At 40.0% G+C, this 25,364-nt stretch overlaps 1 protein-coding gene across 7 annotated transcripts in view; it reads left to right on the forward strand.

Annotated features, from left to right (window-relative positions):
• LOC122082854 (telomerase reverse transcriptase) overlaps nucleotides 1-16,757 on the forward strand; it is a 127,922-nt gene extending 111,165 nt beyond the window's left edge. For 3 of the 7 annotated variants that reach the window (XM_042650647.1, XM_042650648.1, XM_042650650.1), the window contains 3 exons: nucleotides 6,481-7,055; nucleotides 7,567-7,839; nucleotides 14,725-15,106. In XM_042650647.1, coding sequence (XP_042506581.1) covers nucleotides 6,481-7,055; nucleotides 7,567-7,839; nucleotides 14,725-14,998 — 1,122 coding nt within the window. In that variant the 3' untranslated portion in view covers nucleotides 14,999-15,106. Of the gene's footprint in view, nucleotides 1-6,480; nucleotides 7,056-7,566; nucleotides 7,840-12,126; nucleotides 12,323-14,724; nucleotides 15,107-16,012 lie in introns of those variants that run through there. The other 4 variants (XR_006141419.1, XR_006141418.1, XR_006141420.1 and 1 more) reach the window with 4 other exon arrangements.
• The last annotated feature ends 8,607 nt before the right edge of the window (nucleotides 16,758-25,364 follow it).

Consider the following 25,364-nt stretch of genomic DNA (forward strand, 5'->3'; position numbering starts at 1 on the left):
ACGAGAGAAAGCGTTAGAAGGTTCCACCGAGGAGGAAGGATCAGCAGAGGGCAGAGAGTTGGGGAGAGGCAAGATGGGGGGAAGGACAGTTTTGGGGATGATGGTAAGGTTTTCAGAGGGGCTTGGCCGTTCGATCAGGACTTCAGGAGGCAGAGAACCCAAGTGAGAAAACGACTGCCCAGAGGCCGTGGTAGGATCCAATGTCTGAAGAATCGAGAAAGGGTTGGATCCAATAGGTAAGGGCATCATCAAAGGACCGGTGGTCAAAGCCTGGAGGTCTGTTGGCAAGGAAATTTTCAACGAAGAGTGGATTGTAATTTTCGACAACGGTTGGTTGTGATTTCTCCTTTTTCTGGTTCTGCTACTGCTTGTGGGCTGATTTATGAGAGGAACTTGCTGCGAGGGCTCATTAGATGATGTGGTGGTCGCTGCGTAATTTTGGCTGCAAAGGTAGTTCGGATCAGCAGCGTTTTGCAAGCAGTTAGCAGTTTTGTGTCCGAAGCAATGGCATGAAGAGCAAGTTGGGGGAATCCATTCATAAGAAACCTTTTTGGTGAAGGAAAATCCTTCGCCATCCATGACTGTAACTACTGAGGGGAGATCGGAACTAGCTTTCACTTCGATACAAATTCTTGTATAGGATAGTCTGTCCATGTTTTTTGTTTGTCTATCAGAGTATAGCAGCTTGCCAATCAGAGATCCGATGATGCATAGGCCGGTTGCACACCAATAGTGGAGGGGAAGATGAGGGAATGAGACCCATACTGGAATGGTGGTAGGTTCAGTTTTGCGAAAGAGGATTGAGGTTCCCATTGTCTGACAAACATTGGTTTCCTTCCGACATACTAGGACCACCATCAGGAACAAACGCCTTGTCGGACTCATCGTCGTAGTTAACCACGAAGGTGCCATTGTCGAGCATGTAAATAGCAATGGAGCAAATCGGTTTCCATTGCTTTATCAGAGCAGCTTTGACCAGTGGTAAAGGAGGCTTGCTACCAAGGAATGAACCAATAATACAGTTCTTCCACTTGATCATTTCTGCATCTAGAAGTCCAAGGGCAAAGGCCTACCAGGGCAGAATCATGAATGGCCGGAGGGTGAAAAAATAGGGTATGGCCAGATGAGGGAGGAGTGGAGGATTGGGGGTTATCGGAGGGGGAGGGGGAGGTGACCATAGAGGCGAAAGAACGAATACCAGGAGGAGGAGAGGGAACAATGGGGGCTAGGAGGGAGGTTGCAGGAGAGGAAGAGATTCCGGCATCAAAGGTGGTGGAGAGGAAAGTTCAAGGGGGAGGACTCGTTAAGGAGGTATGTTGGATAAAGTTCATCCTCAATTGATGAGTTGCTGAAGTTTCTTTAACAATAGATCGAGTTTAAAACTGTCCTTGACCACATCAAATAGTTGCCTCCATCCAACTTGATAGAGAAAATAGGGAATGAAGAATAATCATTGTGAGATGAACGACCCACTCCTCCACTTCCTATCGTTGCATCACTGACGTCAGACATCTCGGATCACAGGGAGCAACGTGAAGAAAAAATGCTAGTATACGTGAGAATTTGAGGCACATATAAACAGCAATCACCAAGGGCAACATCAGCAAACAACAACAAACTCAACCTTATCCCAACTTAATGGGGTTGGTTACGTGGATCCATACCTAACAAAGTATGTAAAAACTGCGGTTTAAACAGAAAAGGAGGGTGAAAAAAAGAAAAAGATAAATAAATGAAGAATGCAAGATGAAAAAAAAAATGAAAGATTAAAGTAAGAGGTAAGAGGACAGCCCTACAAGCCAGGAGAATCTTAGCTAAATGGGGTCAACTACATGGATCCTTGCCCTCTAATAGGCTCTATCCAAGGTCATACTTGGTACAAGACCTAAACTATGCATGACATTCATCACAACTTCTCTTATAGTCATTTTAGGCCTGCCAATAGCTCTTTTAGCTCCCTCAATCAGAATCATGTCACTCCTCCTTACTGGAGCGTCCCAAGGCCTCTGTTGAACATGACCATATCATCTCAAACTACTTTCTCGAAGCTTATCGTTGATTGATGCAACTCACTATTCATCTCTAATATTTTCATTCCGTACTTTATCCTTCTTAGTTTTTCCGCACATCAATATTAACATCCTCATCTTTGCTACACATAGCTTCGCAATATGACACTTCTTAACAGCCCAATGTTCCATCCCATACATCATAGTCGACTATAACAGTCCTATAGTTGTCATGGCATCGCCAAGGCAGCAATTTGGCTTTCTGGCAGAAAAAGAAGTCCATGGCAGTGCTACGATTTATGTGACTCACAAATGGCGGTCGCCATTGGCTGATAGGCATTACCATGGCACCACCATGGACACCAGGTCACGCCTGATTCACTAGGTGGTTGATTTTTTGTAAAATGCAGGGTGATTTTGATAGGGCTATATTGATTTTTGATGATTTGATGTTGCTTAATGTTGGTTTTATATGTTATAGGTTATATATTGTAGGCTTATAGCATGCTAAATAACTTTAGAGAATAGAGGAAATAAAAAAGTAGCATACTAAATAACTTTAGAAAATAAGGAAAATAAAAAATGGCACATGGGCGATTTGACCGCCATGGCAACGCCATTATAGGCGATTCATCGCCAAATCGATTAGCCACCCCTCCACTGCCTTGGATTGATTTGACGTCGTGACAACTATGAACAGTCCTATAGAACTTTCCTCTAAGCATTAAAAGGATACGCCTGTCACACAATACTTTCGTCGCACCTCCCCTTTATCCATCTCACTTTAATTCTGTGAAACATTGTCCTCTATATAACCTTTTTTATTTATAATTGATCCCAACTATCTAAAACCATCACTTTGCGGTATCTCTCTTTCCTTAATTTTCACCACATCATTATTTATCATAGTAAATTACACCTCATATACTCCGTCTTTGTCCTACTAATCTTAAAGCCTCTTGCTTCTAAGGTTGATCTCATCCATGAAAACGATTATCATTGGCAAAGAGCATATACCACAGAACCGCATCTTGAATGCTCTTAGTTAGCTCATCCATGATTAGCGTAAAAAGATACGGGCATGGGGCTAATTCCTAATGTAATCCAATTGTAATTGGGAGTTCCTTGCCTTAGCTTCTCATAGATCTCACACTAGTCACTATGCCCACATACATATCTTTAATTACATCCACATATTTACTCGACACCCGTCTCGTCATTAGAATTTCCATATTAAGTCTCTAGGGACTTTGTCATAGGCTTTTTCTAGGTCAATAAAGACTATATGGAGATCTTTTTTGCCATCTATATATTTTTCTATGAGCCTCTTCAATAAATAGATATCTTCTGCCGTTGATCTACCTGACATAAGGCCAAATTGGTTCAATGAGATATGAGTCTCTCTTCTTAGACAGATTTCAATAACCTTCTTCCAAGGTTTTAATAGTATGACTCATTAGATTCATGCTTCTATAGTTGTTGCAGCACCGGATATCACCTTTACTTTTGCAGATCGGGATTACAATGCTTCTTCTCCTTTCATCTAGCATCTTTCTTGTCTCCATAATCTTATTAGACAGATTGGTTAAGCAATATTCCCCACAAACTCCTATGGTCTTTCACACTTCAATTGGAATCTCATCTAGACCTGATGTCTTGCCTGATTTCATCTTTTTTAAAGATTCTTTAACTTCTTCCACAAGATTTGGAAAGCCATCTACTTCGATGTCAACTCCAAGCTCAGTTGTCTTTGTCAATGTCTGGTTATTGACTCCCCAAGGAACATGCTTATAGTTGTCTCTTAGGGACTCCTCCTTACTTTGGTATCCCCATGCCCTTGATGTGTTGTTTCACCCTTTAGGTGTGCCTTTGGCCCCTTTTGTTTTCCGTGCCTCCCTGTAGGCCTGGCCCCAATTGGCCCACCCCCTCTCTCTCCCCTTGTATATTCTTTCCTTTCTGGTAATAAATTTATAAAAGAAAAAACTTTTCGTACATATCTATGTTGTGAGGTATCTTGTGGAATATTGTAATTGTCTAACTCATTTCTACTTGAACTATCTCCATTTAGTAGGTCATAGGTATATTCATCCCATCTCTTCACATTGTCCTCATCCCTTACCAACACTCTTCCATCCTCACCTTTGATACACCTCACTAGTTGAAATATTTAGTCATTTTGTCTCTCATCTTAGCTATCTTAGAAATAGTCTTTTCCCCCTCTTTTGTGTTATGGCTGATATAGAGATCCTTATATTTCTTCTCCATTGCCATCCCCATTGTCTTCTTACTTCATTTTTTGGCATCATAATTTCTCTTTTTACCCTCTGTTTCCTTAGTCCTTTGTCATGTCTTAAAACAGTCTTTATTGGTCTTAGTAGCTACTTGTACCCCATCATCCCACCCACTAAGTCTCCCTAGGGTCCTGAAGACTTCCCTTCGCTTTCCCTAGCACATCTTTGGAAACCCTTTTAATGTAAGACATCATCTCGTTCTACATCATATTGGTGTCTTTCACAAAGTCCCACTTTCTATGTTTTGACCTCATTATCATTCACTTGTCTTTAGGTACTCCCCTTTTAATCGCCACCACTTTATCTTAGGGTACATCGGTTCTCTCTTCCTGCCCTCCTATGTACTGAAGCGCATATTTAGGACCACCAGTCTATCATGGGTGGTTAGGCTCTCCCTAGGAATAACCTTACAGTCCTTACACACCATCTTGAGTTCCCTTTTGGCTAGGAAGAAGTCTATTTGGCTGGCATAATTCCCACTTTTATATGTAATCAAGTGCTCCTCTCTTTTCTCAAAGAATTTGTTCACAATGGAAAAATGATACGCCACCACAAAGTCTAAGATTGAGGTCCCCTCATTATTCTCCCCAACCTGCAATCACTCCCAACATGCCCATTCAGGTCACCTCCAGTAATAATTGATTCATCTCAGCCAAAACCCTGCACTAACTCATCCATGTGTTCCCAAAATTGATGCTTACAGCTTTCATCCAATCCTACTTGGGGGCGCATATGTGCAAACTATATTGACACCTATTTATACAACACCAGTTTGATGGACATAATCTTGTCTCCCACCCTTTTGACCTCTATTACATCATTCTTTAGATCCTTGTTTACTATTATACCCACTCGGCTTCTGTTGCATTGGTCTCCCGAATACCACACCTTGAAGTCATCCAACACCTTAGGTTTGTTACCCTTCCATCTTGTTTCTTGGATACATGCGATATTTATCCTTCATCTCCTCATAAATTCCACCAACTCCAGGCTCTTACCAGTTAAGGATCCAATGTTCCAGGAAGCTAATCTAATCCTACGCTTCTGGGCTGAAATAATGCCTCTCACTTGCCCTTGTCTACTTATCACCTTATTCGGGCGTCAACACGGCGCATAGCTTATAGGGGACACCCTAGAAAAAGGACAGGAAAATATGAAATCAAGAGAAATAAATCATAAAACAAACGAATCGATGCAAAAGGTGATTGGATGAATAATAAATCAACCGTAATGCTGGAATATTCGAGGATACACATAATACCAAAAGTACTCTTATTTCCTGTTACACCCAAAATTACAACATTTAGGTTTCAAAACAGGATTCAATTAGAAGGTTAAGCAGATAATCAAACAAGAATTTGAATCCTGAAAATTAGAATCAGAAATCAGAGTTAGAAAATCTAGAATTGAATAAGTAGAATCCAATTAGGAAGCCTGAAGTTCGGTTGGAAATCTGATTTGAAAACAGAATCTGATTCTACTATTGTTAATGCAATCGATTAACAAGTAGTACTAGGATTTGATTAAGAACTAATGCTGAAACAGAATAAGTGATATTCTTGTACTTGAGTCAGAAATATTCTAAAAGAATAAGAAATTGCTGGAGATAAACATATAGAAATTCTGACTTGTCAACAGAAATATAAAGGAAGATATGATCAGGAATCCACCTCACGTGTAGGGCTTGGATCCCACCAATACCCCATCCTGGAATCCTCCAGTATTGCTACTAATTCGGCAGCAGCTAAACACTTTTGAATCCACAGATTCAATACACCTATATCCCAGAGATGAAATCCTGAGTCCACAGACCAAAACAGAGCCTTTCATTAATTCATCAAAATTAATGGGTAGGGCATAGCCCCTTATATTTGTTTAAATTAAAAATAAAGATATAGGACTCTAACTAGACTAATTAATAAAGTAAATATTTAAATACTGTATTCCTACCTGCTACCCATATTTTATTCCCAGGGTTTGTCACTAAAATAATTCCTCTTGTGTGTTTTATCTGCATCATTGGGGTCTAATAAATTACACTAATCTGTAGTTTGGTGGCTATATCTCCTTCCAGTGGTAAGTATAAATCTGTTTATAATTTGTTACCAAAAAAAGAAAAAACCTAGGTTTTTGGGTGTTATAAGGCAGTTGAACATTTTCCTATGTTTTATGTGTGTCAGGTCAGTAGCAGAAATATAAGAAAGGAGGAGCTTTGTCATAATCTTGAAGAGCATGTGAAGAGCAATGTGCTGCAAATTGGTCAGAAATTCTACTTGCAAGAAATTGGTATACCTCAGGGAAGCATTTTGTCTTCTCTTCTTTGCTCGTATTATTACGGCCATATGGAGAGGAATGTTTTATTTCCATTTCTCAATAAAATTCGCGACCCTTGTATTTTGTATGCCAATGACAATCTGCCAGTAGAGTACAATGCTGAGAATGGGAGTAGTAGTGTTCAAGGTGGCATCATTTCACAATACCCCAAGCATTTGCTTCTCAGGTTTATTGATGACTTCTTTTTCATATCAACCTCAAAGAAGAAAGCGACTGGCTTCTTTTCCAGGTTGAAACGAGGATTTTGTGAGTACAACTGCTCCATGAATGAAAAGAAATTCTGTATGAATTTTGATGCTGATCATATTTCAAGGTTTTCATCAAAAAAGGTGTATATCGGTGAAGATGGTATATCATTTCTTCCTTGGAGTGGTTTGCTTATTAACTGTCGCACATTGGAAATCCAGGCAGACTACACAAGGTTCTATTTACTTACAGCGACTTTAGTTTCTTTCATTCCCGTGTTAATGGTTGAATACACCTTAGGGATAGTCAAAAAAATGATGTAGATTAAGAATTAAGCAGGCTAATTGGCATTCTAGCCCCAGCCACATGAGCAGTGCTAGTTCTGCTTCTAGAAGACCAGAGGTTGAATAAGGCCCCTTATGGCGCCCAATACACAAATCTGCTAGGGCTTGAGGCTTTTGCTACAAGTAAATTTTGGCTTGCTTTCACTTAGACCTTGTTTGTCTTGATCCCTGAATTTCCAGCCTACACTTTTTAGTTCCATAGTCACTTTCCAGACTTGGGTGTGCTTCACCCAACCCAGGTCATTTGTGCATCCTTATTTTTTATTTTTTTTTTATATTTCAGAAGTTATCTTAGTTTAACTGTTGCCATTTTCCTCAGTTCACTTAAAATAATCTTTTTATTTTTTACATGTTAAATGAAATTACTCAGAAGACTTGATCTTGAACATAATTATTGACCAGGTATTTGAATATCCATTTGGGCTCAACTCTTACTGTCTACTGGCAAGTTAAACCAGGCCGGCATTTGAAGGCAAAGCTCTGTGCTTATATGCGACCTAAATGTCATCCCATCTTCTATGACTCAAATATTAATTCTGCAGCTGTTGTCAGATTGAATGTTTATCAAGCTTTTTTACTCTGTGCAATGAAGTTCCATTGTTATGTCTATGATTTGTCAAGTATTTGCAATCTCCAAGCAGTATACTACTCGGAAATTATTCAAAAGACTTTCAGGTAATGATTTTCTTCTCTACTGTTTGTTTGATCTCACAATGATTAAATAGATAACAAATATTCACAAGGTATGTGTTGAGATGACCGTTACCTCCGTTAAGTTCTATTTACTGTAGTAAGTCTTGTAGATATGGATGCTTAGTCAGCGTCATCCTACTTTCCTTGTTTGATTTATTGTAAGAGCCCAAAGTGCTCTACAACAACAACAACAACATTTAAAACCTTATCCCAACTTAATGGGGTCGGCTACATGGAGATACCAACCAAGGATGAATTCGAAGATCCATGCAAAAAGATTGACGGATTATAGCTAATTATAATAAGTGCCGGCTATCAGCCTCATGCATCACTACAAATCAGCCATAAGATACTGGCTGTCTACCTGACATACCATATAGATGGGTCAAGACAAAGCATCCTACATGCATTACACCCACCACCAAGACAATCCATCCCTCAAAGTGCTCTCTTTTAAAATTTTAATTCATTGTCTTTAAGGCAATTGCAGGTTGTCTGTAATCAAAAAGAAGAGAAAGTACTTGAATTTTATGGGGATTTCTCGCCTTTAATTTGCTCTAACCAGTATGCTTTTTTTTTTTTTAAGGTGAAATTGTATATCAATTGGTGTAAATTATATTGGAGTTATTGGCTGTTTCTTTTTATTTTTATTTTCTTTTCAATGTTTGCCAACTTACTTTGGTTCTGGTCGAGGACTGCCCCTCAATACCATTTTTGTTGAGAACATAAACCTATTTTATCACCCACCAGAAATATATATATATATATATATAATAAATTGTGGGTGTAGGTTTGCCACAATACATTACATGGCCACACCCTGGTGGCCCGTCGAATACTATGACCTTCTCATTGGGCTAAGCCTATGTAGGAGGCAAGATCTTGTTGATCATCCGTATCCTCAAACCTACCTCTCTACTATCTATCTATGTTTTTCAAGCTCTAATGGAAATGTTTGAGCATAGAACAAATCTAGAGAAACTTCCTCTTGAGTTTTGTAGCATGGAGGATCTCAAAACTCTCTTAATAAATTTGGATTCAATGTATATTGACATTTTCCTTCATGCTTAGCGGGTCTATCAAGAATTTGTTATTTCATTCTTCCTTTCATAAAAGTAGGCTGGGTGATGGATTGTCTTAGTGGTGGACGTAATGCATGTAAGATGCTTTGGCTTGACCGATTTATATGATACATCAGGTAGACAATCAGTATCTTATTATAGTCTATTTTATAAGCCTGACGCTGATTTGTAGTGGTGCGTCAGGTTGACAACCGTCACTTGTTATAATTAGCCATAGCCCGTCTATCTTTTTGCATGGATCTTCGTGCTCGTCTTTGCTTTGTATCCCCATGTAGCCGACCCTATTAAGTTGGGATAAGGTTTTGGATGTTGTTTTTATAATCATTTTATAAATAAGAAAGACCTCTTTCATTACTAACAAGTCGAATCATTCTCTAATCTCAGATTTTCAACTTTTGGAATCATAGCCAAAAACCCTAAAATCTTTTTTCTTCTTTTTTGGTTTTTTTTTCTCCGCCCTTGAGGGTGCCTCACCTCTTAGTCTAGCATAGTAGCCTAAACCCCGTTCCATGCACAATTAACCCTAACTCACAGTGCTTACTTTTACCACCGCCGTGATGTTGCACCTCCTTTTCACCTTGCCATTGCCTGCGCCTCCACGTGCCTCGTTATCGCTTGCATCTGCTCGCGACTTGTAGTCGCCCTTTCTCTCCTTGCCACTGCCTACTATTGCTTGTGCCTTATCGCTACCTGCGTTTGTACTGCCTATGCCTATTGCCACCTGTGCTTGTTGCCGTTACGGCCCCCTTGCACTTGCCTGCACAACCCTGTTGATCACTCTTTGTTGCAAGCGTTCTGGTTACCATGCCTCTCTGCAAGTGTCACAGCCACTTGTGTTGCTATCGTGCATCTTTCTCCACGTGTCCCTCTCTCTAAGCTATGACTATAGTAAGTAATGATGCCATGGATGTTGCCTCCTTTAAGACCTCTGATGGTTATCATTCAAGTAATCAATCCACTCTTCATCCTGGACCCATCAAGCTTAATGGTTAAAACTACCTCACTTGGTCATGCCTGCCTCCAAACTATTCGTTGGAACAACTTCTCTGGTCTTCTCACTAGAGAGGCTCCTCAACCAGTTGATCCTACAACTGCTAATACCTAGTTAGCCAATGATGCCATTGTTATGTCCTTTCTAATCAATTCTATGGAGCCTACTGTTAGCCTGAGCTTTGTCTTGTTCAACTCTACTAAGGATCTCTCAGATCCAGTTAGACAAACCTATTCTCTCAGGGAGGAAACTTTGCTCAAGTCTATATGATTTGTTGTACTGTTCTTTCCACCACTCAAAAAAGGTTGTCTCTCTCTGCTAATTATTCCACTTTATGCAACCTATAACAACTGGATTTCTATCGCCCCAATCCCTATGTCTTGTCCTACTGATGTTGGTATACTTCAGAAGGAGCATGATATGGAATGGGTATATGAATTTCTGACAAGTCTTAATCCTAAATATGATCAAATCAGGGTATAGATCGTGGGTCATGAGACTTTTCCGACTCTTCTCCAGGCATATAACTTGGTTCTGTTTGAGGATCATCATCGCTCTATTATGCTACCCTCCATAGTTCTTGGTTGGTTTGCACTATTGGCTACTTCAACTACTTAAATCTCGACCAATGGTTCTACCCCTCAAGAAACTGTTCAGTGTGATTATTGTGGTCATTCTCACCATACCAGGGAAACGTGTTGGAAGCTCCATGGTCGTCCCAAGGGTGGGTGTAATAGAAAACCTAGAAAATAAGGCCCCTTGGCCCATCTGTCCGAGTCTGTTGATAGTGCCCTTCCTACTGCGCTGTTCTCTTTGGATCAAATAGCTGCCCTCAAGCAACTAATGACACATGCACTCCTGCTGCTCCTGTGTCCAGCTTTGCTCAAACAGGTAGTTTCCTTGTTTCTTCCTCTCTTCTCCCTTATGGTTACTTGATTCAGGTGCTACCAATCACATGACAAGTAGCTTTGAGGTCTTCCATACTTATATTCCTTGTTTCAGTCGAGATAAGGTACATGTGGCTAACGGTTCCTCTGTTTCTTGTACCTCTACTATTTCTTTTCCATTTGTTTTACATGTTCCCAGATTATATGCTAACTTGCTTTTCATCTATCATTTAACTATGGAGTTAAATTGTTCTGTTCACTTTTTCTTTACTTATTGCCTTTGTCAAGATCTGGTGAGGGGTGCAACGATTGGGTATGGTCGGGTCCGTGATGGGCTTTACTACTTGGATTCTCCACTAGCTGTGCCTCCTCCTATGGCAGCACATGCTCTCCATTCTGACAGCTCTCTGTCTCTCTCTCTCAACTCCACCAGTGGCACTATCGTCTGGGACATCCTTCTTTTCATATTTTACGTTGGATGTTTCCTACTTTAGTTAAACATTGTGGTTTGGAACAACTTAAGTATGATATATGTGAGTTGGCTAAGCATACACAAACTTCTTAGTTTCCTATTGAAAATAAAAGTGATATTCTTTTTTCCATTATTCATTTAGATTTGTGGGGTCCAGGACAATTGATAGGAATGGCTTTTGTTGGTTTATTACTTTTAATGATAATTGTACTCATCTGACATAAGTGTATCTTTTGCATAATAATTTTGATGCCTTCTCGTGTTTCAAATCTTTCCATGCCATGATCTGTACCCAGTTTAATGCCACTGTACGAGTTCTTTATAATGATAAAATAACTGAGTTTATAGATGGTGTGTTTTAGCAATACTTTAATTCTCAATGCATTTTCTCCCAAACATCTTGCGTTAGGACACCTGAACAAAATGGATCCCTGAGCACAAGAATTGTCTTCTCATTGACGTTACTCGGGCTCTAATGTTTGCTACTAGTGTCCCTAAATACCTTTGGGGTGATGTTGTTCTTACTGTTGTCCACCTTATTAACTGGGTACCTCTAGTGTACTTAACTTTAAGCCCCCTATTCTTTTCTCCCTGATCCCACAATTGTTTCTAGTCTTCCTCCTCGGGTTATGGATGTGTCTGTTTTGCCCAGATTCCTCTCCTTAAGGCCTTGAAAATATAAAACCTGCAAAAAGAGAGTAAAACCCAAGGTAGCTCCATTCTAAATATGTAAAATGCATGTTTTACTACCCTAGATTTCACACAAAAATGTGCTCATCAGTAACCATGGATGTCATTTTTCGTGAGTCTAAGATGTATTTCACGTCACCTCTTCAGGGGGAGAGTCTTGAGGAAGAGCTTCCTTTTGTTATTGATATGTTTACTATTCAAGGTATGCCTCCCGTTTAGGGGGAGCCACCTGATCAGCCTGGAAGAGATGTGATCACTTTTACTCGAAGGTCCAAGGAGCAAGATACCACTAGTAACTAGCCATACCCTTCTGAAGCACGTCCATCGGATCCGCCAATATCAGGTAATACTTCTCACATACTAGCTATTGTACTTGTTACTTCTTCAGAGCCTCTCATACTTTATATTATACTTATTGCTCCTACAAAGCATCCCATCTCCAATTTTGTTTTTTATTCATCTTTATCTCCCTCCTATAGGGCCTTTGTTTCTTTGTTGTCTTCTATGTTTATTCCACATGGTTGGGAGGAAGCCATACATGATCCGAAGTGAAAGGCTATAGTGGTTGAAGAAATGTTGGCATTAGATAAAAATAGTACCTAGGAACTTCTTGTTCCTCCTTAAAGAAAGAAATTAGTTTGGTGCAAGTGGGTGTTCATAGTCAAGCAGAAGGCTAATGGGATAGTTGAGCAGTACAAGGCACACTTAGTGGCTAAGTGCTTCACCCAAACCTATGGGATTGGTTAGCAAGAAACCTTTGGCCCAATTGCAAAGATGAACTCTATCATGGCATTGCTATCTGTTGCTGCAAATATGAAATGGAATCTTCAACAATTGGATGTCAAGAATGCGTTCCTAAATGGATATCTTGAAGAGGAAACCTATATGGATGTTCCTCCTGGCTTTACCACTCCCTCCACTGCTGGACGTGTCTACAAGTTGAAGAATTCGTTTTATGGCCTTAAAGAGTCTCTTAGGGCATGGTTTGACCGGTTCATGAAAGCTATGATAAGCTTTGGATACAGACAGAGTCAAGCAGATCGTACCTTATTCACAAAGGGGAAACATAACCAGGTTACTGCTTTGATTGTCTATGTTGACAATATTGTGATTACTGGTAACAATGATGAAGAGATCTCCAACCTTAAGGCCTTACTAGCAGGAAAGTTCGAGACTAAAGACCTAGGACCTCTTCGGTATTTCCTTGGGATTTAAGTGGCTAGATCTAACAGAGGTATCTTTATTTCCCAAAAGAAGTATGTTTTGGATCTCCTTAATAAGACATGTATGCTTGGGTGCAAGCCTGCAGATGCCCCTATGGAGGTTAATCATCAGCTGAGTAGTGCAGTGAGTGACTCTATTGATAAAGAACGGTACCAGAGACTTGTTGGCCGCCTGATCTACCTGTCCCATACCAGGCCTAATATTTCCTATGATGTGGGCATTGTTAGCCGTTTCCTAAATGATCCCAGGACACCTCACCTTGATGTTGTGTATTTGATCCTATGATACCTGAAATCTGCTCCTAGAAAGGGTACTCTGTATTCTAATCAGGGGCACTTGAAGATCGAGGCCTTTATTGATGCTGACTGGGGCGACATCTAATAATGATCAGAGATCTACATTTAGGTATTATATTTTCTTTGGAGGGAATCCCGTTACTTGGTGTAGCAAGAAACAATCCGTGGTATCTTGGTCTAATGTTGAAGCCGAATATCGCGGAATAGCCCAGGGGATTTGTGAGTTTTTCTGGCTTAAGAGCCTACTGAGTGACCTTTGAGTTAATGTTGAAGGTCCTATGCATTTGTATTGTGATAACAAGGCAGCCATCAACATCGCTCACAACCCCGTTCAGCATGATAGGACTAAGTATATTGAGATTGATAGACACTTCATCAAAGAGAAGCTTGACCAGGGAACTGTTTGCATTCCCTTTGTTACTATTGCGAATTAGTTAGCTGATGTGTTTATCGAGGTTGTTCATTGTAAGACGTTTCATCCTCTTGTCTCCAAATTGGGCATATACGATATATTTGCACCAACTTGTGGGAGAGTGTTGAGATGACTGTAGTTAATTTTATATTTACCTTGGTTAAGTTCTATTTACCATAGTTAGTCTTGTAGATAGGGATGCTTAGTCAGCATTGCCCTATTTTCCTTTTTTTCTTTTCTTCTTTTGTTTTTCGATGGATATCCAGGCCTTCGGCCTAACTAGTCTTATGGGCCCATACTGACCCCACAATCTCATGGACCGGGGGTTGAATGAAACCATTCAACTTTCACTGAAAGCAGTGAAAACACTAACCACCCCCTTGTAAGTGGCCCCAAGGAGGTAAGAGGAGTCGAACTCAGAACCACACACTTGCCTACTTTCCTTATTTAATTTATTGTAATCTTCTTATAAATAAAAAAGACCTTTGTCATTACTGACAATTTTAATCATTCTCAAATCTTAGATTCTCAACTGTATGGACTTGTAGTTCTATTAATAGAATAATAGGTTGAATGAAAGATAACAACTGGTTGACCCCAAAAATATCCTTAATGACATGCAAAGTCTTGTCGTCATGAGAACAAGGATGTTCTTATTTCCACCTGACTTTTCCCCACCCTCTTTCCCACCTAAAAAAAAAATGTATGATTTTATACCATTCAACTGTTTTTTTTCTTCATCTGAACTTTCTTTTCCTAGCCTTCAATTAATCTTTTATGTTGATTACACATTTAAAATGTTTATGTTGACAGGTATGTGCACAAGCTCATATGGAGAACCATGCACTCTATTAGTCTAGGATCAAATTTCCATCCTATTCTTCATTTGGAGAAAGAAGAAGTTGAATGGCTTGGTTTACATGCTTATATTCGAGTGCTAAACAGAAAACAGTCGAGGCACAGAGAGTTGCTGTCATTGTTGAGGTCTAAGTTGATGATGAATGTCATAATGGATAGGACATCAGCTCAACTGATATATGCAATAGATGATTCACATTCCTCTGTATTTTGGAAAATCAAGTATTAGACCTTCGCTGGCTGTAGTATATATTTTGCATAGGAACAGTTATTACATACGTTGAGATATTGGATGGCTGTAAGATTCAATCATATAACCAACAAGTTCTTTCATTAACTAATTCTTGCCTATACTCTCTAGGGTTATCCTGTTCCATATTTGTAAATTTCTTAGCAGTTCTTTAAGGTAAAAGGCGGAATCCCCTGGGTTAAACAGGTGTCTATTAGTTACATTCAATCTCTTCAAAGTTGCTTGTACTCCCTAGGGTTATCTTGTTCCACATTTGTATATTTCATAGCAGTTCTCTGTGGTGACAGGCAATGTCCCCTGGCTTAAACACGTGTCTAGTTACATTCCACGTTCTCTTCCTCTAATATTCCGAGTGGTTGTTTCTTTTGGTTCTTTTTATTTCCTTGGTTAATGTGCTCTCTCCTTGGGGTTTCACTCCTTTGAGCCATTCTCCTTTTTGTCAACATCTTTTATCTGTGGCGTGCAGCATTGGGGATCGTTAATGTTCCTTTATATGTCCGATTTGGTTATTTTTCAGATGCATTTTGGTAGGGATATGCATCGATGTTATACTTCTCCTGCATGCCATGGTTTGACCAGTTGTACCTTATTGGTTTCAGAGACCTGGTTGGGATGTTTTCAACTTCTTAAAATCTAGTGGTGAGCTGGGAGGATCATTGGGTGAACTTGGTCAAGTTTAGTTGTTGTGTTAGGAATCCGATTGCAAAAATTACCAAGATCATCTCATCTATAAAGGAAAAAGAAAGAACTTATGTTTAAAAAAAAAAAAAGACTAGATTGCGCAAGGTGCTAGTTTCTTAAGGTTGCTATGTATGAGCTGTCCAATGTGTAGAACCTGTGGCAACTGTTTTAACCAAGCTTATGACTTGTCAAAGATTAGTATTCAGTGCTAATGAGGATGAAGCACCTTTTATGAAGCAATAAGATGAGAGTAACTTTAATTTTTTTTTTTTTTTTTTTTTTAAATATTGTTGTGTTTACTTCTCCTTTCAGGGCTCTGGATTCATACTTGTAAGTTGCAACTCCTTGGCAAAGTTGACTGTGAATAGAAAAAATTATGGCCGTTGACTTGGATGGATCTGTAGAGGTTGTTACTATCTCTCAAAGTCATTGCGGTCCAAACCTTTACTCTGAGGCAGCCTACCCAATGTCTAGATGAATATCAGGGTGAACGAAGTCTTTCCCCTTAAAAGTTGGTATCGGAGCTGAACTCTCTAGCACCAGGGCTGGATTTTTTTGACGTATCTCAGGCTTGGAAGCGTAGGGTTATTTCAGATATTTTGTGACCTATTGGATTTTGAGAAGGTGACAGAATGTGGCTTCTGCTCATATGGGATGGAAACTCCTAACTCTTTAATTTGAACATTCTCGTTCCTCTGTTATTTCTCTTTTAAAACTAAGACTCGTTTAAGAAGGCAATATATTCCCTTTCTGATTGATCAGAGTGGAATTAAGATATGTGATACTCCATCTAAAGCTAGGGTCTTTACTTCTCATTTAGTGAGATTTTCACATCTAACCCTCTTGATCTTAGTTTTGTGGAGACATTGTTCGGTCCAGTGATTTCTTATGAGGAGAATGCTACTTTAACCTCTTTATACCCTGAAGAGGAAATAAAGAGTGCGGTCCTTGCTATTGGGGCCTAAGTCTCCTTGGTTATGATGGTGTCCTTGCAGTTTTTTACCGGAAGTGTTGGGAGTCTTATACAGGATGTTGTCGGGTTTGTATGGGATTTTTTTGAATCTATTATCTCTTCCCTTTGGTAATAATCAAACGTTTATTTTTGTGATTTCAAAAACAATATTAAGATTTATACGTAGAAGAGTATAGGCTAATTAGTTTATATATAGCTAATTACAAGATCGCCACCAAGATTCGAGAACTGGAATCATATTTTGGAGTTATGTTGCTGAGATATTGCATAATTTTGGTTTGAGATCTAGATTACCTAAGCCTACGCCATCCCAACCTACAAGGGCACTTCATGAAAGTTGTATGGGAGTAAGTCTAGTTTATTCCCATTTTATGGCATCTTATGTAGGATTTTCTGTAAAGAGTTCTCTCTTTTACTTAACACAACTCATTGTTGCCCCCAATAGGACAGTAGTTGTGCATCCAGTTACATGAGCTTCTATGTGTTATTTTGTAAACATTTCTCTTTCAAAGTTGTATATTATGATTTTATCTTCCCAATATAAATTTTCAAAATTGTTAAGTTTGATTTGCTATTTTTACCAGATTTTCCCTCATTGTTGGTCTGTTTTCAGTCTAAGTATTTAATCATGTATCCTCACCTTGAAGGCCATCTAAATGCATTTTCTGATGATTTTTTTCTTCGAATCTTCCTTCTGCAAAATTGTAGAGCTTCATGTATTTTATCTAACTTGATTTTTTATGATTTTTACCAAAGGTTTTCCTGCTGTTGGTCTGTCTTCTGTCAAATTTTCAGCTCGTTTTCATTGACGTTTTTCAACAGTTCTCACCTTGATTTTTAATCCTTAAAATTTGATTTCTATATGCCTTCAAGGTTGTTTTGACATGATTTAATCCTTTTTCATATTTCAATCATTGATTTAGGTTTAGAGTTCCGTTTCTCTTTTTTTTTTATATATATATATGATTTTCACCATTTTTAGCCAGTCCTAGCATAGGGTTTTTGGTCTTTTTCATTGCACATGAATTTTAGGGTTTTGATTTCATCCTCTTTCAGCATATTCCCTTCCTGTACATTATTTTGTATTAAAGTTTATGCTCACATGATCCCCACCCCTATATTCAATATGATCTTGCATGACGCCTTACCTCTATGAAATAGGGATAAAATAGTATTTTTTCTAACTTATGTATTACATGTGTATGGTATACTATGTACTATATGTGTGATTATACAGTATGACTTTCATGATCCAAATCGCCATCTATATGATGCTATGTATTGCTTGATAATAGCATGCTAGGGGTAGTCATTTTCATGAGATGAATGTTAGGGCTAGTTTTGTCTTGATTTTTCACCAATCAACATGTATGCTTTAAATTCCATATTCTAACCATGCAGAGTAGTTCGATATGCTTTGGATTTGTCCATTTCTTTTTCTTGTATTTTGGCCATGTTTTCATGATTTTGTGTGTGCAATATATGTTCAGCATGATATTCCTAGTCGGCCCATTTATAACACGCAATACCTAGGGTTAAAGTTTGGTTTTTACTGAGTGGACCAAGGTGTCTAACCCCTTTCTTGGACTACAACCCGTTATTTTTTAGTTATGGGTCGTAGACCATAATTAGGTGGCAACTCCTTGTCAACCAAGACCGTCGCATCTAAACCACTCATTTCACAAGGAGAGGTCTACGAAAACCCTCTATCCTCACAAAGGATATATCTAAACATGACATACAGAGGCTATTTTGAAGGAAAAAAATCAGAAGAAAACATGAAAAATTCATTTACGGACAAAATGATAAAAATTCCGCCAACCTAGACTAAACTAGAAAGAAAGAAAATCATGAAAAACAAAAGGAAAAAGGACCATAGACTCAAAACAAGAGATCAAACCATTGAAACAATTTTTAAAAGAAGCTAAAAAAAAAATTCATGAAATCAAAACAAAGCTTTGAAAAGCACATTTTATTCTATGAAAAACAGTGATTCAAATTAATTTAAAACAGCATAGAAATATACACTTGATAAGGGAGAAAATATGAAAACATTATAAAACTGAACAAAAAAGTCTGGAAAACTCACGGTGAATATGACCTAAATAAAAACTTTAAGAACATGCCCATACTCTTGTTGTACCAGACGATTTGACTTTGCATGTGACTATAGTGTATGCCTTTTGACCTTTTGGTTTCATAATTCTTTATGTTTAGATAGTAATTATGCTTCCTAATGTTATGGCTAAAATGTACAGCCATCAAGGGCATAACAAGCAAATCGAGTGGGTAGCAGGCCCAAAGCATGGAAAGTACTAAATAAGGGTCCAGACAAACGGCCTGGGCCCTACTCAGTAGTCTATTTGATCTGAAGCGGACGCTCGGGTCAGAATCAAACCAACCAACCTACTTTACCAAAAGAACCTCGAGTAACGAACCATTGGAGCATGAGGAAGGCAGCACAGATGTCCTTTTGCATAGCTATCTAAACCACTAAACAAGCCCAATTGTATTTCTCTTGACCAAATAGTATGCCTGAGGCCTCACCAGCCAAACAACAAGTGTATGTATAGCCTGTTGCTCATGATAAGTAGCTCAAAAATCAGACCACTTGACTCAGGTCGCTCGGTCTAGGAGTCCTATGAGTTCCCACGCCAAGATACACATTAAAGGGTCATCAAGATCTGACATGTGGCTCAGTAGTAGGGAACGAATGTGTCCTTTTCAGGAAAGGATTCTCTAAGAGTTATTGAATCTTAATTATAAAGAAGGATATCTCGCCTCATCCTTCGAGATATAGTCAAAACATAAAGCTCCCATAGTTGGGACGTCTCCCATATTCGCATTTCTGCTGCGACTCTCACCATATATGGACTCCTACTAGAACTGGGAAGCTACCCAATTAGGACTCTCACTCCATTGCAATACCAAGGTAAACCCCCTTCAAAGGGATCAATACTTTTCCATTCTTACTGGAATCATCTATTTGCAGAGAGATCTGACTTACCCCACTAGATTAGCTCGATGCTCACTCTGTGGTGTTCGTTCTTTGTGCAACACTGTAAGCAGCCTAGGATGATTTCTTGCCATAATAGATTGACATCATCCTTGGTAAGCACTACAAATCAAGCCACCCACTCGAATCATGTATCTGTGTAGCGGACGCTCTGTCTCCCCCTCCTCCCAACATACAGGGACGATAGGCAAGTCAAGAGAATCCTCTAGCAAAATAAGCCAGCCGAGAACCCTCTGGCCAAAGAGATGAACATCGAGGTTTATCCTTCACAAACACTCCATTTATGTTGGCTCGTCTCACCTGAAGCAAGGGGAGAACGCCAACAGGCCAATGGCTAGGTTCACCCAACAGGAGGTGCCTCGCCTCTACCTCCACCAGTCGCCCTGCTGAACCCTGGCGTGCTGGCAAATAATGCACAGGTGAATATAGTTGTTGGAGACCAATGACATGTTTCGTAGGTTCATCTGCCAGTTCAAATCAACCCTTCCCTCAGAAGGATTACAGACCATTCCACCAGCCTATTGATAGCATCCAAGACCAACTGTGCCAAAGTGGATCCCATGGACAAGAAACATTCGAACCATGGATAAGTTGACCAACTTAGAGATGAAGGAAGCCATACGGGACCCCCTAATGGGCACCATCACGGAAACCCTCAACCCTCCATACCTTTGGGGGGTGCCATTGGGCACTCCTAAGGAGAATACAAGAGAGGTCAGGCAACAAAAGTAAATATCTCACACGGGTTCGCCCGAAGGGCTGATTCACATGCCCAGAGCCTTACACACAAGATCGGCCCGTCAAGAGGCTAAAGTGTCGAAAGGATTGATCCACCACTACAACCCAAGGAGAGCAAATCGTTGAGAAAGTGGATCCCCGCTGATCTCCATGCAAGAATGTGGAGTTGGGCAACAGGGTGGGCGAGAACTACCTCGGCGAAGTTCACATCATACTCTTGAAAGGTCGGCAATAATAGGGTCCCACACGAAGACACATCCCGTCATGGATGGTACGGGAGGCCTGAAAACATACGTATGAGACATGAAACCCTTGAAGAATCCAAAAACCCTAAATCCAAATGGATTGATCCCGTTCCTTCGAAAGTCGTCCGTCCCAACAGGGAGATGAGCCTGGAACGCCATATTCGTGAGTTGGACTAAAATGTGACCAAAATAAAAACATCAACCATGGTAGCACGGGGCATTCGCACATGTAATTTCTTGTCAATCGAACTTGCAAATGCTAAGCTCCCTAAAAAGTTCAAGGCACTAACCTTCATCCTCTATTATGGGACGACCGAACAGGTAGATCATCTCCAACACTACAACTTGGTATTGTCCTTCCAGAGTTGCTCGAATGTGGTCCTCTATCAAGCTTTCCCTAAAGCCTCGATCAATTCACAACATAATTAGTTGGGGACTGCCTTTATCACCAAATTCTAGACCAGCATTTGGTAGCAGAAGATCACGCACAACATGCTCGGTGTCAGGAAGCATCAAGACGAGTCGCCCTATGATTGCATTACTCGCTTTTATAGTTGTTCAGGACATAGAAGATGGAACGACCGTCAGTGCACTATAGACATATCACCCATGGCCAGCTGATCCCCAGGGTAATGACACATGCAAGTCTAGAAGCCAACCATAAAAGTCTCTCTGAAAATCAAACACTCGTCAAATAGAATGACTCTCAAACGATTCTGGTCATCAAGGGCCACACAGTTGCCCCTAGTGTCGGTCGCCTCCACCTGCGCGATCTCCTCAACTGTGAACACTCATGTCAGTGGAATTCAACCCCCAATGGAGATACCGAGAGGTTCTATTCCCCTCGTAGGTTGCCCAGATTCCCCCGTAGGTCGTGAAGACTTGCCAGGCGGAACAGATCATTCCCTTGGAGGAGCCCTCTGCTCCATGTACTCAGGAAGATCCTCAATGGGGGGCAAATGACCTCCTTGGGGAAGGTCACCACCAATGAGAGAGACCTCATGATCGAAGGTCGAGCGGCCTGCTCTATTGATTCGGTTAAAGTGGCCGATGGAGTAACATCAATTAAAGGGTGAGCAACAACTTCTACTCCCCTATCCACTACAACGACTCAAGCAGCAAGTGAATCTAGAGCAACCTCAACCTATCTCCTCTTTCGGCGACTCTCCAGGGGACGATTGGAAAATTGCACGTACATCTCCCTCTACACCTCTTCCTTGCTACGATTATGGGCTTTTTAGTGGCAAAGGCTACCTGAATTGAATGATGGTTGAACGACGTTGTTCTCCGAATAAGCAAATTAGTACACAAAGCAAAGAAAAGAAAAACTACCCTAGGAAAGCCTGTCACCTGCGCTTAGGCCATACAGAGCGAGAAAATTGTCATCTCCCAACTTGACGGTGTTGATGGCATGACCAGTCTATCAGCACCTAAAAAGTCTGTTCATCTAGAGCCATAAGGACAGGACGGAGGTTCACCAAAGCAATGTCTAGCTCGTACCAATTGTTGCCAATCAGCAACCCTTCAAACTCAGAGGCAAAGAAGAACCTAGCTTTCCATCCCTTGATAGAAGAAGGATGCCCCTCCACGAATCTACTTCTTAAACGTTAACTCAAGGCATACTAGCCTTATCGACTATCAAGCAAGTTGTGGTGGAAGTAGGCCATAGACAAAAAGATGTCGAACAGTCAAGAATATCGACAAAAGACAAAACCCTAGTAGGTTGTGCCAACCATTCGGAGGGAATTGAGAAGGGCTAATGCCAAAATATGTGAACACCTCACGAACAAGCAGGTGGATCCAAATATGAACTCCAGCCCTAAAGAACTCCTCGTACAAACACACCTCATAGGCGATTGGCGTAGAAGCGAATTCATCTCTCGATGCAACCCACAAAACAACCGAATCAGGTATATAATAACGGGACCAAATTATAACAAGATCCCCTTCCTCCAAACAACAATGATACTTCAAGGCTTCAAACCTGGTACCCATGGAGATAGAAGCAAGACTGCTACCTCTCTGAACACCAAGGACGGCCAAGTAAGGACTTGTCCTTACAACCACTGTGGTCGGAGCTGATGCAACAACGGGACCAGCATCGCCCCTTTGAGGGACACTCGATGACACAAGGGCAGAAGCGAGAGCATCACCCTATTAGTGGCTGGAATGGCCCTGATTTCTGCCTCCTGGTCTTGGTTGGGAGCCATTGATGGTGATAATATGCTTAAGACCAAAGAGAATGAAGGAAAAAAGAAGATTACTGGTAAGCGAGCAAAGCCCAATGAAGAAAGAAGCACACACAGATCACAGGCAACAGAAAAGGACACTGATTGAGCAATAAGCTCCAGAAGTTGTGAGGAAGAAGAAATAGAGAAGATGAACAATAGAGGATCTTGAGAAGACATTTTTCACCCCCTGACAGCGCATGGGGGAGGGGCATTTAATGCCTAACTAGTGAAAAGACATTCATCATGGGGAAAGATGTGAACAAAACCAACTAAGAGAAATAGTTCAACTCTGGGACGCTAACAAGGCAACTCCTCAATCGTCAACCCATCAAAGAGGCATCTTTTCAATCATAAAAAGCTGGCACCGTTTCAGCATGACTCGCAGAGAATCTGGGCTCATTAATGAATAAGGGATAGACCAAAAAAGAAGGGTCAAGCAATAGAGGCAGTTACCCTTCCCACAAGACACTCTCGGCCATAGCAAGAAGAAACCACGGTTCTGACCAAGATATATCATGGCCCAAAATACTCTAACCAACCACAAGTAGCTCAATAGGAGTGGGGGGCAATCTGTTATTGAAAAATATATCACCATCAAGGGCATACCAAGCGAACCAAGAGGCTAGTAGGCCCAAAGCCTGGAAAGTACTAAATACGGGCCCAAACGAACGGCCTGGGCCCTACTCGTTCGCCTATCCAGTTTGAAGTGGATGCCTGGGTCAAAAGAAAAGCAAACCAATCGACCTACTTTACCAAAAGAATTCGGATTATCGAACGGTTGGCAAAACACAAACATGAGGAAGGCAGCACGGATGTCCTGTCGCATGGCTATCCTAATCATTAAACAAACCCAACTGTATTAGTCTCTTGACTAGATGGTAGGCTCGAGGCTTCACCAGCCGAATAGCAAGTGACATGTACAACCCATTGCTCGGGATAAATAGCTCAGCAATCAAACCACTTGACTTAGATCGCTCAACCTAGGAGTCCTACAAGTTCCCACATCAAGATACGTGTTAGGGTCACCTAGATCCAACACATGGCTCAGTAACAGAGAACGAATGTATCCTATTCTGGAAAGGATTCCCGAAGAGATATCAAATCTTTCCTATAAAGAAGTATATCTCGCCCTATCCTCCGGGACATAGTCAATATATGAAGCTTACATAACTAAGACATTTTTAATATTCACTTTCCTGCTATGCTCGCCATACATGGACTCCTACTAGAACTGAGAAGCTACCAAATCAAGACTTAATCAAGACTCACTCCATTGCCACCATTCCTCAGCTATAAATACCAAGGTAAACCCCCTTCAAAGGGATCAAGACTTTTTCATTCTTACTGAAATTATCTGTTTCCAGAGAGATCTAACTTAGGCATCAAAGTGTACCCCATCGGATCAGCCCAACACTCACTCTCTGGTGTTCATTCCTTTGTGCAAGACCCATAAGCAGCCTAAGGCGATTTCTTGGCCCAACACTAGGGGCTACATCTGAGGCATGTCTCATCATCGTATGTTTATTAAATATCTGGTAATGTAGTAGCTTGTTTATCTTCCTCGTCATGTTATATGAACATCATGTGAATTTTATTTGTAGTTAATAGTATTTAGGTTATTAGAATTTGAGTTGAGTATGTGTTTCTTTTTATGACTATTTCCATTGATTATACATAAATTTTTATTTCCCAATTAGAAGGTTGAGCACAAAAGATTAAACCGGACATACTACAATTTCTAACACCTTCCTCAGATTGTAACTTAATCGTTTACTAGATCTAATGGTCAAACTTGTTCAATATATATTCAACCTGAAATAGAGACAAATAAATCAATTTTAAATAAATAAAGAAATATAGGTTGTAGATCCCAAAATCTAGCTACCGATTCCTAGTCCCCTTTTTTTTTTTTTAAAGGCTACATTTGGTAGCCAAGAGAAGAAAGGAAGAAAAACGAATCTAGAAAAGAAAGGAAAATAAAAGAGAAGAAAAGAAATGAAACGGTGAAAAAATAAAAGAAGTATGCATGTTTGGTTACCATTAGAAGAGAAAAAAAAAAAAGATTTTACATTTTCTCATGTTCCTTGTGATTTTGGCAAGATTTATTTATTTTTTATTTTTTTATTTTTTTGAATAAAAGAAAACTTCACAATTCCCAAGGAGAATTTTGAAATTCAAAAGCTAAATCTTCTCTTAGATAACAACATGCCAAGTATAAAGAAAAATTTGTAAACCATGAAAAAAGTACAATTTTTGTAGTTTTTTCTTTTCTTTTCTTTTCTTTTCTCTTCCTTGGCTACCAAACACAGCCTAGGACTCCCAGTCTTTTCAAAGATACCCACAGAAATGAACAAATTCATACTGTTTTGAGCAGATCACGGAGGGAACATCCGTTTTCTTCTACACGTTTAGGGGAGACGGCGCGTAATATCCATAAATGACCTGATCTGGAATCAACACA

This window comes from Macadamia integrifolia, chromosome 6 (genome assembly GCF_013358625.1).
Source record: "Macadamia integrifolia cultivar HAES 741 chromosome 6, SCU_Mint_v3, whole genome shotgun sequence".
NCBI lineage: Eukaryota > Viridiplantae > Streptophyta > Magnoliopsida > Proteales > Proteaceae > Macadamia > Macadamia integrifolia.